The sequence below is a fragment of the Urocampus carinirostris genome, chromosome 20 (assembly GCF_059441175.1).
Source record: "Urocampus carinirostris isolate Australia breed hairy pipefish chromosome 20, RoL_Ucar_1.0, whole genome shotgun sequence".
NCBI classification, from domain to species: Eukaryota; Metazoa; Chordata; class Actinopteri; order Syngnathiformes; family Syngnathidae; genus Urocampus; species Urocampus carinirostris.
Genome location: NC_142368.1, coordinates 27,728,659 through 27,740,939, shown reverse-complemented (window position 1 = coordinate 27,740,939; position 12,281 = coordinate 27,728,659). Strand labels below are relative to the sequence as shown.

At 40.2% G+C, this 12,281-nt stretch overlaps 2 protein-coding genes across 3 annotated transcripts in view; one reads left to right on the top strand and one right to left on the bottom strand.

The window, feature by feature from the left end:
* LOC148346777 (macoilin) overlaps positions 1-4,285 on the top strand; it is a 43,007-nt gene extending 38,722 nt beyond the window's left edge. The window contains exons 11-12 of one of the 2 annotated variants that reach the window (XM_088324815.1): positions 309-540; positions 2,792-4,285. In XM_088324815.1, the coding sequence (XP_088180941.1) occupies positions 309-499 (191 nt within the window). In that variant the 3' untranslated portion in view covers positions 500-540; positions 2,792-4,285. Of the gene's footprint in view, positions 1-308; positions 2,161-2,791 lie in introns of those variants that run through there. The other variant, XM_088324814.1, reaches the window with a different exon arrangement.
* A 3,317-nt stretch (positions 4,286-7,602) lies between these two features.
* LOC148346776 (E3 SUMO-protein ligase ZBED1-like) lies at positions 7,603-11,034 on the bottom strand. Its single transcript, XM_088325440.1, has 2 exons — positions 9,892-11,034; positions 7,603-8,434 (listed from the first exon to the last, which is right to left on the bottom strand). Exons 1-2 carry the CDS (start codon positions 10,989-10,991, stop codon positions 7,783-7,785), a joined length of 1,752 nt encoding a protein of 583 aa, XP_088181566.1. The 5' UTR covers positions 10,992-11,034; the 3' UTR covers positions 7,603-7,782.
* Between the last annotated feature and the right edge of the window lie 1,247 nt (positions 11,035-12,281).

Sequence of the window (12,281 nt, the reverse complement as noted above, 5' to 3'; positions counted from 1 at the left end):
AGATTAACTCAATGTTTTTTGGGTGGGGAAAACACGTGATTTTGGGAGGTGTTTAAAAATATCAACCATTAATTTGGGTTGCTTTGTTAAGTATAACATTTATTTTGGTGGGTTTTAAATAAACATCCTTGGTTGAAAACAAAAGGGCATGATAATAACTATGATTATTATCACATTACAAAATGTTAAAGCTTGTTCCTTAACAAACAACCCCATTGTGGGTGCTAATTTGTTATTTTTCTGACCCGAGACTGCACCGCTTAACAATCCTAACCCATTTTTTTTCTGTGGGTGTGCCCGTCGGGCAGACAAGCTACTGAGGCAAGACAGAGAAATCAACGACATGAAGCAGAAGATCGCAGAGGTGATGGCCGTGAGTCCCTATGTGGCCTACGTGGCCCCTGGGCCCCCGGTGCCCAAGTACCTCACCAAGCTCCTCGGCTCCGAGCGCTACGTGCTCAACCGACAGGCCCTCATGTACCAGTGTCTAAAGAAGTAGGACCCCCCCCCTCCTTCCCAGGGGGCTCTAGAGGATACAAGGTCAGCCATCGCCATTCCGACCACAATGGGCATTCGGAGCGACTTTCGGAGTACGTTAAGGTGCTAATATGACATCCCGCTCTACATTTGCAGTGTTTGCTAAAGATGATCTAAGGGATTCTAATACAAATTTTTTGCCTTCTAATTCAAATCACGCTTGTAAATCAAGCTCATTTTTTCAAACATGTTTTTAGTGGTAGTTACTCTCTTCAGGCCTGCATACCTGCCGACACTACCGCTTTACGCATGAGACGACCACTTTTTTTTGTTTTTTTTTTGTTTTGTTTTTCACAGCTAGCTTTTTTAAATTTAAACAACAAATATTAATCTTGAGTCAAGACCAATGTTCCCTGTAAGCTTCAGCCGGTCTGAACAATCACACAAAGTCTGTGAATGATAACAGTCAGCAGCATCAATCCTGCGTTTTGCAACCAAATCATGAGCAAACATGTCCAAAACCTGTCATCAATTGACATTTTGCTGAGTTTCCAGCAATGCTAAATTATTTTTCACATTGCGTAATGTACTATTGGAAAGTTTGTATGGCCCACACATGTCAGTTTTTTTTCCAAATGAGGATCTTTGGTAACATAGTGCTGACATCTTGTGGATTTATTTAGGTGGTTGCACAAAACAAAACTATTTAATCACAGTGGGAGTACAATGTCCGGAAAAGAATGACTGTTACATGCAAATAATTTTGTGCATTATCACAAGAGCGAAAAATGTCTCAATTTGTTTTCCTTTTTCCTAGCTTTTTGCTTCCTTTTCTACTCCACAACCAAACCACTCAGCCTGCCTGAACTGCCCGCTAGTGAATTCATTTTTCGATTTCGAGCCCTGAGTTTTATGTGTAGGATAGCTTTTCCTGCGCGCTCAGAAGGTCGGAAGAGTGCGCAATAGCGCACGCGAGCAGTTTAGAGGGAACATTGCTCGAGACGAGTATTTTAGTTACAGCTGCTTTATTTTAAAGCAAGATGTCTTCGCCCGTGAATAAACCACTTCGATTGAATTGAACTTCCGCTTTGGTAAAACTTGGCCACATCCGGTTGTAAACGAGCACATGTTTGTTTTTAATATTCTGGAGACGGACTGTATTTTGCAAGTAAAAAATAGAGTGCGGAATTATAACTACCGCATTTAATGTCAAAAGGTTGGCACGTATGGACCTGTGCTAAAAAACAAGTGAACGCAAAGAAAAAAGAACAAAGTTATAACCAAATTAATGGATGAATAAATATGAGTCAAGATACCTATTTATATTAGTACACTAGAAAATCAAAATCATGGAGGTGACACCCACAAACATGATAAAAAGCACAACTGACAGGAAGATTTGTCATGTTTGCAACATTTTCAGTATTTCATGCGTAAATTTGACATATGAAATAGTCGCTGTCCAGCATAAAGAATGTATCTCAACATTTGGGGATTTTACTGGAACTGAATTGGTTTTCTTTCAAGCTAAAAAAACAATAATATTTAAGAAAGAGAACTTTGATGTGTTGAAAGTATATTGCAATTTAAAAATAATTGATTTTAGTTGAAAATGCTGATTATGATAATTTTAGAAAAAACTATTTTGAGAGCATTAACAAATAAACCACATTTTTAAAACGATCTGTTGCTGTCATGTTAAGTTATTTTTTTCCATTCCAAAGATTTAGTATAAATATAAGTTATTTTCCCCAAAACGATTGACAATGTTTTTCTTACATGACAGCTAAGATACATTTACCATTAATATATTAAGCACACAAGATCTCTTCAAATGAATTATTTAGAGCAGTGTTCTCAAACTCAATTGAGTTGGGGGCAGCTGAAACTATGATCCGGGTGAGGTTGGGTCAAATGGGGTTTTCCACAAAAACGGCGCTGATAAAAAACATTCAGCTGTTCTTAAAGGGACGGCGTTTTATATTTGTTCACTAGTTGTCGCTGTAATGTGTAGCACAGCCAAAAATGAGTCCAAGGAAGACTACAAACTACAGAAACTGAAAGTGAGCAAATAGCACCATTTTCCATCACAGTTTTACCCATCCTTTCTCAAAGAAAGACAAAAAAGGAATAAAAAATAGGGAAGAAGAAATAAGAAAAGGAGGCAAAAAACGGAATAAAAAATAGAAAGGGAAAATGAACCCAAAAAGGGAAAATGAATAAAATAGGAAAAAAGAAAAGATATATGATTAAAGAAAAAAAAAATTCTCTCATTTTTCCTTTTCCACCCATCCATCCATTATCTTCCCCTTAGCCTTAAAAGGGAAGCCCAGACGTCCCAATCCCCAGCAACCTCCTCCAGCTCATCCGACTGGATCCAGAGGCGTTCCCAGGCCAGCCCAGAGACATAGTCTCTCCAACGTGTCCTGGGTATACTGTGTATATATATATACACACACTGTTGTAGTCAACAGTTTGCATACCCTTGTGAAGAACATAATGTCTTGGCTCTATTGAGTTTCCAGTTGTTTCTACAACTCGGATTTTTCTCTGCTAGAGTGATTGGAACAGATAGTTCTTTGTCACAAGGTTTGGTTCTTTTATGACTTTATTATGGGTTACAGAAAAAGTGTTTAAATCTGCTGGGTCAAAACTATACATACAGCAATATAGCAGTGCTAATATTTGGTAACATGTCCCTTGGCCATTTTAACTTCAATTAGGCGCTTTTGGTAGCCATCCACAAGCTTCTGGTTGAATCTTTGACCACTCATCTTGACAGAAGTGGTGCTGTTCAGTTAAATTTGATGGCTTTCTGACATGGACTTGTTTCTTCAGCATTGTTCACAAGTTCTCAATGGAGTTTAAGTCAGGAATTTGGGAAGGTCATTCTAAAACCTTAATTCTAGCCTGATTTACCCATTCCATTAACATCTTTGATGTGTTTTTGGGGTCATTGTCCTGTTTACTCTCTGTTAGTTTTTTTTCCTTGAGTTTAACTTTTTATCTTATTTCTTTTTTTTGTTTTTTTGTCCCTTTTTCTATTCTTTTTATTTCTTTTTGTATTTATTTTATACTTTCTTATTTTGTTCTTTTCAAAAGTATTGAGGTACGTTGAAGAATTTGAAGGCAATCCTCTTTCTTGATTATCCCATTTATTCTCTTTAAAGCAACATTTCCATTGGGAGCAAAAAAGTCCCACAGCATAATACTACCACTACCGTGCTTGACAGTAGGCATGGTGTACTTGGGGTTTAAGGCCTCACCTTTTCTCCTCCGAACATATTGCTGGGCATTGTGGCCAAATAGCTCGATTTTGGTTTCGTCTGACTGCAAACCTTTCCTCCAGAAGGTCTTTTCTTTGTCCATGTGATCAGCTGCAAACTTCAGTCAAGCCTTAACTGCCACTTTTGGAGCAAGGGCTTCCTTTTTGCTCGGCAGCCTGTCAGTCCATGGAGATGCAAAACACGCTTGACTGTGGAGACTAACACCTGTTTTCAGCACCTTCGAATTTTTGGCAGATCTGCTTTTTGGTGATTCTCGGTTGAATCTTCACACTCCTGACCATTTTTCTCTTAGCAGCAGGTAATAACTTGCGTTTTCTTCCTGATTGTGACAGTGACAAAAAAGTGCCATGCACTTTATACTTACAATTGTTTGCATTGTTGCTCTTGAGACTTGCACTTGGTTTGAAATGGCTCCAAATGACTTTCCTGACTTGTTCAAGTCAATGAACCGCTTTTTCAGATCCATGCTACCTTACAATAGTGATCAATTCTTTCACAGGATTTGATCACCTTTTCCTCTGTTGACCCATAATAAAGTCGAAAAAAAGAACCAAACCTCATGAATGTTTTTTTGTGACAACAAACTATCTGTTACAATCACTCTATCAGGCAAAAATCTGAGTTGTAGAGATAGCTGGAAAATCAAATGAACCATGACATAAGGTTCTTCACAAGTGTATGTAAACTTTTGACCACAATATACACACATATACATACATATATACCGTGAAGAAAAAAAGTATATGAACACCTTGCTATTTCTCCAACTTAGGAATCATGGAGGGGGCTGAAATTTTAGGTACATGTCTAATGTGAGAGAGATGAACTACAAAGAAAAAATCCAGAAATCACAGTGCATGATTTTTTAACAAGTTATTTGTGTGATACAGCTGCAAATAAGTAGTTTAACACCTGTGTATCATCTAGAATTCTGACCCTGAAAGAACCGTTTGTCAGGCCACTAGAAGTCCACCTCGACTCCATGTATCATCCGGAATCAGATGCACCTGTTTGAGGTCCTTAGCTGCATAAAGACACCTGTCCCCACCCCATACAATCAGTAAGACTTAAACCTGTAACATGGAGTAGACCAAAGCGCTGTCCAAAGACACCACAGACCAATTGTACACCTCCACTAGGCTGGAAAGAGCTTCGGAGCAATTGCCAAGCAGCTTGGTGAAAAAAGGTCTATTGTTGGAGCAATCATTGGAAAATGGAAGAAGCTAAACATGACAGTCATCGGAGTGGAGCCCCATGCAAGGTATCACTTCGTGGGGTCTCAATGATTCTAAGAAAGGTGAGGAATCAGCCCAGAAATACACGACAGGATTTGGTCAATGACCTGATAAGAGCTGGGACCCCTGCTCGAACCAGCACATGTCAAGGCTCGTCTTAAGTTTGCATATGACCATTTGGATGATACAGAGGAGTCATGGGAGAAAGTTTTGTGGTCAGATGAGACCAAAATAGAACTTCTTGGTCATAATTCCACTAAGCGTGTTTGGAGGAAGAAGAATAAAGAGTACAATCCAAAGAACACCACCCCTACTGTGACACATAGGGGTGCTTTGGGGGTGTTTTTCTGCACATGGGACAGGACGAGTGCACTGCATCAACGAGAGGATGACTGGGGATGTGTATTGTGAGATTTTGGGGAACAACCTCCTTCCCACAGTCAGAGCATTGAAGATGGGTCGTGGCTGGGTCTTCAGACACATCAACGACTCGAGGGACACAGCCAGGAAAACCAAGGAGTGGCTCTGTAAGAAGCATATCAAGGTTCTAGGAGGGCCCAGCCTGTCGCCAGCCTGAACCCAATCAAAAATCTTTGCAGGGAGCTCAAACTCCATAATTCTCAGCGACAGCCCTGAAACCTAACTGATCTAGAGAAGATCTGTGTGGAGGTGTGTGCAAAACTCGTGAAAAACTACAGGAAACGTTGAACTCTGTAAGAGTAAACAAAGGCTACAGTACCATATATTAACATTTATTTTCTCAGGTGTTCAAATAATTTTTTGCAGCTATAACACACAAATAAATAGTTAAAAAATCATCCATTGTGATTTCTCGATATTTCTTTTTAGTTCATCTCTCTCACAGAGGACATGCACCTATGATTAAAATTTCAGACCCCTCCAAGAAATCTAAGTGGGAGAAATAGCAAAATAGCAGGGTGTTCAAATGCTTATTTCCTTCACTATAATATATATATATATATATATATATATATATATATATCTCATTTCATTAGCTGCACCGCTTATCTTCAGTAGGGTCACAGGGGTGCTGGAGCCCATCCCAGCAATCATCGGGCAGTGGGCAGGGGCCACCCTGAACTGGTTGCCAGCCAATCGCAGGGCACACAGGGACAGACAACTCGCTCGCTCATTCACACCTAGGGAAAATTTGGACCGGCCAATCCACCTGAAATGCATGTCTTTGGAATGTGGGAGGAAACCGGAGTGCCCGGAGGAAATCCACGCAAGCACGGGGAGAACATTCAAACTCCGCACAGGAAGTCCGTTAGCTGGATTTGAACCCACACAGGAGATTTTATATACATATATATATATATATATATATATATGTGTGTGTGTGTGTAATGACATACACATCATCAGTGTTGACACCTGGGTTCATTGGGTGTTTTGGGTCCCTAGCCCGGGGGACCCAGTAGGTGTAAAGCTTTATCAACTTAATCTCGATGAATCATATTTGCCATATTTCCCGGACTACAAGGCAGACTGGACTATAAGGCGCATCTTTTAAAAATAAACTTTTCCAGAAAATAGTTCACATTTATGGCCCATGGAATTAAAACTAAGAGCTAGGGTTTAAAAAAAAAGTCAGGCTTTTATTATCTATTTCAAAGAACATACACAGAACTGATTTTAAAGGTAAAATGAAACTATTCGTTCATTCGGAAATGGTTATTGTGAGTAGTGTCATTTTATTTTAATCATGCATTTCAATCTGATTTGCAGTACTTTCCGTTATATAAGACACGCGGGACTATAGGGTGCACTTGAAAGTCTTGCAAAATGTTATTTTTTTATAGGTTTGCCTTACAGTCCGAAGACTACGGTAATCATTGCCCAAAACACTTATTTAAATTTAGGAACAAAAAACTTGATTGATGATTTTGAAATACCATCTTTCTTGTTCCACAGTAAAATTATGTTTGTTTCTTAATCACAGTACTTAAACACTTTTTTTTTACAAAACGACTAAAGGCATTTCATAAAGATTTTTTCAGAAAACACACTGCTCAAAATTAGAGAACCATAATGACTTTGGCATAGAATAAAGATTGGGAAGGTGACAACCGTCCGCAGTTAGCAAGAAGTGTACAGGCCTCTGCTGTTGACTTTAGCTGAGATCATCTGCGGCACCAGGATAGCACTAGTCTCTCACACAGCTCTAGTTTTTTTTAAGATTCGATATTTTTTAAATCAGATTTGGAATTTGCCTGCTATGGCTAAAAGGGTCACTCTTTCGTCTACATCTGGTCAACCTGCTGCCGGAGGCTGTCGTTTTTGCTGTTAGAATTCTTGTTAAATAGGGGTTGACAGATAGGAAAATTAGCACATTGTGCTAGATTAGGCACTTGAAAGTGTTTTCTGATTTTGATCAGTACACTTTTGGCAAAATTGTTTTTTTTTTTGTTGAAATGCCTCATCTATTTTGTGAAGAATGTTGAAGTAGCATCATATCAACGCAACCAATTGTTCTTAAACTGTTAAGCAGTGAAGTTGGCATTTTTTCTGAATTATACAAAAATATGTATTTTTTAAATTTTTATCTCCAGTGTATTAGATTACACAAATAGATGTAAATATTTACTACACAATAGTGTTTATTAGAATTTCAGAAGACAACAGAAGTAAATCACAAACAAACAATCCCTGACCAAAGTTCTTTTCTCAGATCATAACATGCACATCTTTAATCAAGGAACGTGCAAACATTAGCCAAAAACATACCAGTGTTCAATACTTTGAATTCGACATATCCCTGACTACTTGTTGACCCCTTTTAGCCAGTTGCTAAGACAAACCAGTCCGTTGACATTTCCTGGTGGCAAGGCAGCTCTCTTTTTGGTAAGAACATGGCCAGCACGAGTGAAAATCCTCTCGCACGGGACGGAAGTGGCGGGAGTGGTGAGATATTTTCGAGCCAGGACAGAAAGTTCGGCGTGGGCGGCGGCCCGACTGGCCCACCACTGGAGGGGGCAGTCGGTCTCGCTGATGATGCTTTCGGTTCGGTACAGTTTCAGGGCGCCAGTCCACTGGGCCCCCTCTTCCTCTTCCGAGTCGGATTCAAACGAGGAGAGGAGGAGCCTCTTCTTCTTGCTCGGCCCTCGTCCGTCGGTTCCGTCGAACTGTTCTTGGAGTATGGCCTCCAGCCGGGTCCAGACGTGTTCTCGCTCGTCCTTTTGAAGACACTTGAGGTCCTTGAAGCGGGGGTCAAGGACGGTGGCCACTTTGAGCCAGTCCAGGTTGAGTGCGGATGCGTATTGGGTTAAGTCTTTAGCGAAGGCAGTTTTGAATTTGACCACGCGGTCCGAGTCGTCTCCTGAGACCTCCATTGTATGCTGTAGGTGACGGAGAGCCGGGAGAACCACAGAACATGAGATGTAGGAGTCTCCTCCCAGGAGATCAGACACAAATCTGTAAAATAGTTCCGTAAAATCACTATTTGTCAACTAAAAATCGAACAATTTGGATTTTTTTAGGGCCCATACTGATTATTTAGTATTAAGAGGAGGTCGATAACTGATATTTGGAGCTAATATTTATTTGCTGTAAAGACTTAAAATTGGCGCAATACATTTTTAACAATGTAAAAAAAAGATTTGTTATAAATGTAAATAAATAGCTTTCTGGAACTTTTTACAGTAAATAAATTAGAATTTTACAAGACTAACATGACTGATCTAACTTTAATGAAAAACTAACAGTGCAGGCATTAAAATTAGGTAACAATATATTTACAACATAGTAATAAGATGCAAAGTTGTTGTTGCATATCAAACTGGGTGCCCTTTGCGCAAATTTGTAATAAAAAGCAGCTCTCGGCTTGAAAGAGGTTGGAGACCCCTGATGTACACCGAACCCGTTTTCAGATCGTAACTCTAGCTCTTAACCTATTTTAAAACCCTACATTGAGTTTAGAACCCTAACATGGAGCTCAGGCCCCGTTTCAAACCGTAATCCTAGCTCTAAACCTATTTTAGAACCCTATGTTTAGTTTAGAACCCCAAAATGGAGTTCAGACAATAGTTCCCAACCCCAGCTCTAATCCTTTTTTGGAACCTTACATTCAGTTTAGAACCCTAATTTACAGCCCAAACCCTAGCCCTATATCTAACCCTAGCTGTAACCCTAGACCTGACTCTTTTTAAATGGTAACCCTCACTGTAAACCTAATTTAAAACACTTACATTCCGTTTCGAACCCTAACATGGAGCTCAGACAATAGTTCTCAACCCTATTTCAAATCATAACCCTAGATCTAATCCTTTTCTAGAACCTTACATTCAGTTTAGAACCCTAACTTGCACCCCAACCCCTATATCTAACTCTAGCTGTAACCCTAGACCTGACCCTTTTTAAATGGTAACCCTCGCTGTAAACATATTTTGAAACCTTACATACAATTCGAACCCCAACATGGAGCTTAAACCCTAGTTCCTAGCTCTAACCCGGCTTCAAATTGTAACCCTCGCTGTAAACCTATTTTTGAACCATACATTCAGTTCAGAACTCTTACATGGAGCTCAAAACCCCAGTTCCTAAACCTACACTTAACCACAACCCTATTTCAAATCCCTTAAATTCAGTTTGATACCCCAAATAAGGAGCCCAAACCTTGGTTTCTAACCCTAGCGCCACACTTATAAGAAAAACCATAAATAAACTTTAAACCCTTACCTAAAGCCCAAACCCGAGCTCAAAACCTAACCTAAAAAAACAATGCAACAATTCCAAGTATTTACAAAAACTTCACCTAAAGTTCAAGCAGTTTTCAAACTTTGAAAACACAACATTAAAATGCAAGCATTTAACAGTTTCAAGCACCCCTACGAACCCCGATTTTAAACATAGCTTTGTTGCATTTTATTTACCTGCATGGCTCAAGGACGACCACCAACATTTGTATCTGAAGAATATCCTCCGGCGTTAACGCGTAGAACTCGTCCGTCCGATTGCCTAAAGCGGCCATAACAGCCTCTCGATTTTTTAGCAGACGGGCGATCATATCAAGCGTCGATTTCCACCTATTTGGGACATCTTGCACCAGAGACTCATTCTCCTGTCCCAGTTTCGTCTGCTCCCGGTGCAGTTGCTCCGCATTAACGGTGCCGTGTTTAAAATGAGCCACGACTTTGCGACATTTCGTTAACGCGTCATGGAAGCCTCCTTCGGTAAGGCTCACAGTCATGGTCCTTTGCAGCATGTGAGCGACGCAAGGCACGTGCTGCAAAGAGGGGCGTCTTTCTTCAATACTGTCCGTCCCGATTGTGGTTATCTTGTGCCGGATCCCCCACGCCTCCGCCACAATCCAAAACGGCTCTGTACCGCTTTCACTGTGCGGATCCACTCCTGTTTTCAGAACCGCTAGTGCAGAAGAATGCATCTGCCAGGTCCAGTCCGAGATCCCGATCATGTGAGCAGTGACCGCGATGCAATTCTCATTCCGAACCGAAGTCCAGTAATCCCCGGTCAACGCCACGAATTGAGTTCTACTCAAAGCATTAAGTCTGGATTGTTTTTCAGTGTCGTAGAGTTGTTGGATAATCTCGGAAACGCTTCTCCGGCAAGGGAGTTTCAAAGTCGGGTCACAAGTGGCGATCCGTAGCGCGTTTTCCAGTCCTTTATCTTCCACTACCGAAAGCGGTCTGAAATCGACCACGATCCACTTAGCGATGGCGTTGCTGATCCTTTCCGATGTGGATCCACTTGTTGTGTTGCCAAAGAAAATGAAGTCGCTGAGTCGGCGTGGACCGCGACTCGAAGCCGGGGAACCGGACGCATCTCCGGCGGATTCAGGATGCTTGGCGTTCAGGTGGTAACGGAGGGTAGAATTGCTGCGGTGGTAGGCGAATTCTTTACGGCACTGGATGCATAAAACCGTGTTTTTGTTAATAGTGCCGTCAAGTCGCTTTTTGAAGATAAATTTGCCCCCCAATAATCCACGGGGATTAGCGACGTCTAAATCCTCCATGTTGATGTGTCCGTTGTTATAAATTGTGGACTGGGAACTGAAAATTGGCAAAATGGTTCCGTTTGCAAAATCATAAGGATTTTTAAAATTATTTTTCTACGTGACGTCATCACGCGAGTTGCTGCCCTCTACCGGTAAAAACATATGAAAGGAAAATGAATGGAAAGCCTCAACTTTTTTCATTTTTTTGTGAGAAAATGATGATTCAAATCAGCAAAATGATGTGCTAAATTTTATATATATTATGTTAAGTAGAATTTTTTTTAACTCCCATTTATCTTTTTTTTATTATTTTTTCTTTAAAAAAAGAAGAAAATAATAGCTAAAATCAACAAAATGATGTGCAAATTTTTACTATACGTATTCTATTTTAAGTATTCCAAAAATTACCTACCTTCTAACTTTTTTCAGCTGTTTTAGTAAAATAAAGTAATCAAAATCACCTCTAACATTTTACTACAATTGATTTTTAAGTGGGCAGCACGGCGGGGCAGTGGTTAGCGCACAGTTCATGTCTTGGGAACCTCTTACGTGGGTTCAAATCCAGCTCCAGACTTCCTGTGCGGAGTTTGTATGTTCTCCCCGTGCTTGCGTGGGTTTCCTCCGGGCACTCCGGTTTCCTCCCACATTCCCAAAACATGCATTTCAGGTGAATTGGCCGGTCCAAATTGTCCCTAGGTGTGACTGAGCGAGTGAGTTGTCTGTCCCCGTGTGCCACACCAGTTCAGGGCGTCCCCTGCCCACTGCCCGGAGATGGCTGGGATGGGCTCCAGCCCCCCGCGACCCTAATAAGGATAAGCGGTACAGCTAATGAGATGATGGATTTTTAAGTATTATTAATCTATCACTAAGAACAAAAATTACAGGCCTAAAGCCTTTTTTTTGTTTTGTTTTTTGTAAAATGGGAAAAATAATCATTAAAATCACCGAAATTATGTGTTATATTTTTACTATATTTTATTTTAGGCATTTAAAAATGTAACTACCTTTTAACCTTTTTTCTTTTTTTTTTAATGAAATAAAAAAATAATAACCGGTATATTAACCTACTGGTAAAGACACATTAAAGTAAAAAATGAATAAAATGCTGTACAAGATACGCTTTTTGGGAAGTAATTTGTTAAAGCGCCAATGTTTAATAGTTGACCGTTAGAAGGCTCTGTTGTGCAGAGGGTAGCCAGTGCCAAATGATCACTGTGGAGCAGAAAATTGCCTGACAAACATTGCAAAGACTACTAGGTAGGGATTCCAAAATGTAAAGGAAAATATTTCCATTTATGATTTTTTTTA

Excerpts from the sequence above, each read along its gene's own strand:
- LOC148346776 (XM_088325440.1), bottom strand. The coding sequence starts at position 10,991 with ATGGAGGATTTAGACGTCGCTAATCCCCGTGGATTATTGGGGGGCAAA. Across the intron at positions 8,435-9,891 it reads GTCGTCCTTGAGCCATGCAG|ATTTGTGTCTGATCTCCTGG; the intron begins GTAAATAAAATG and ends ACTATTTTACAG.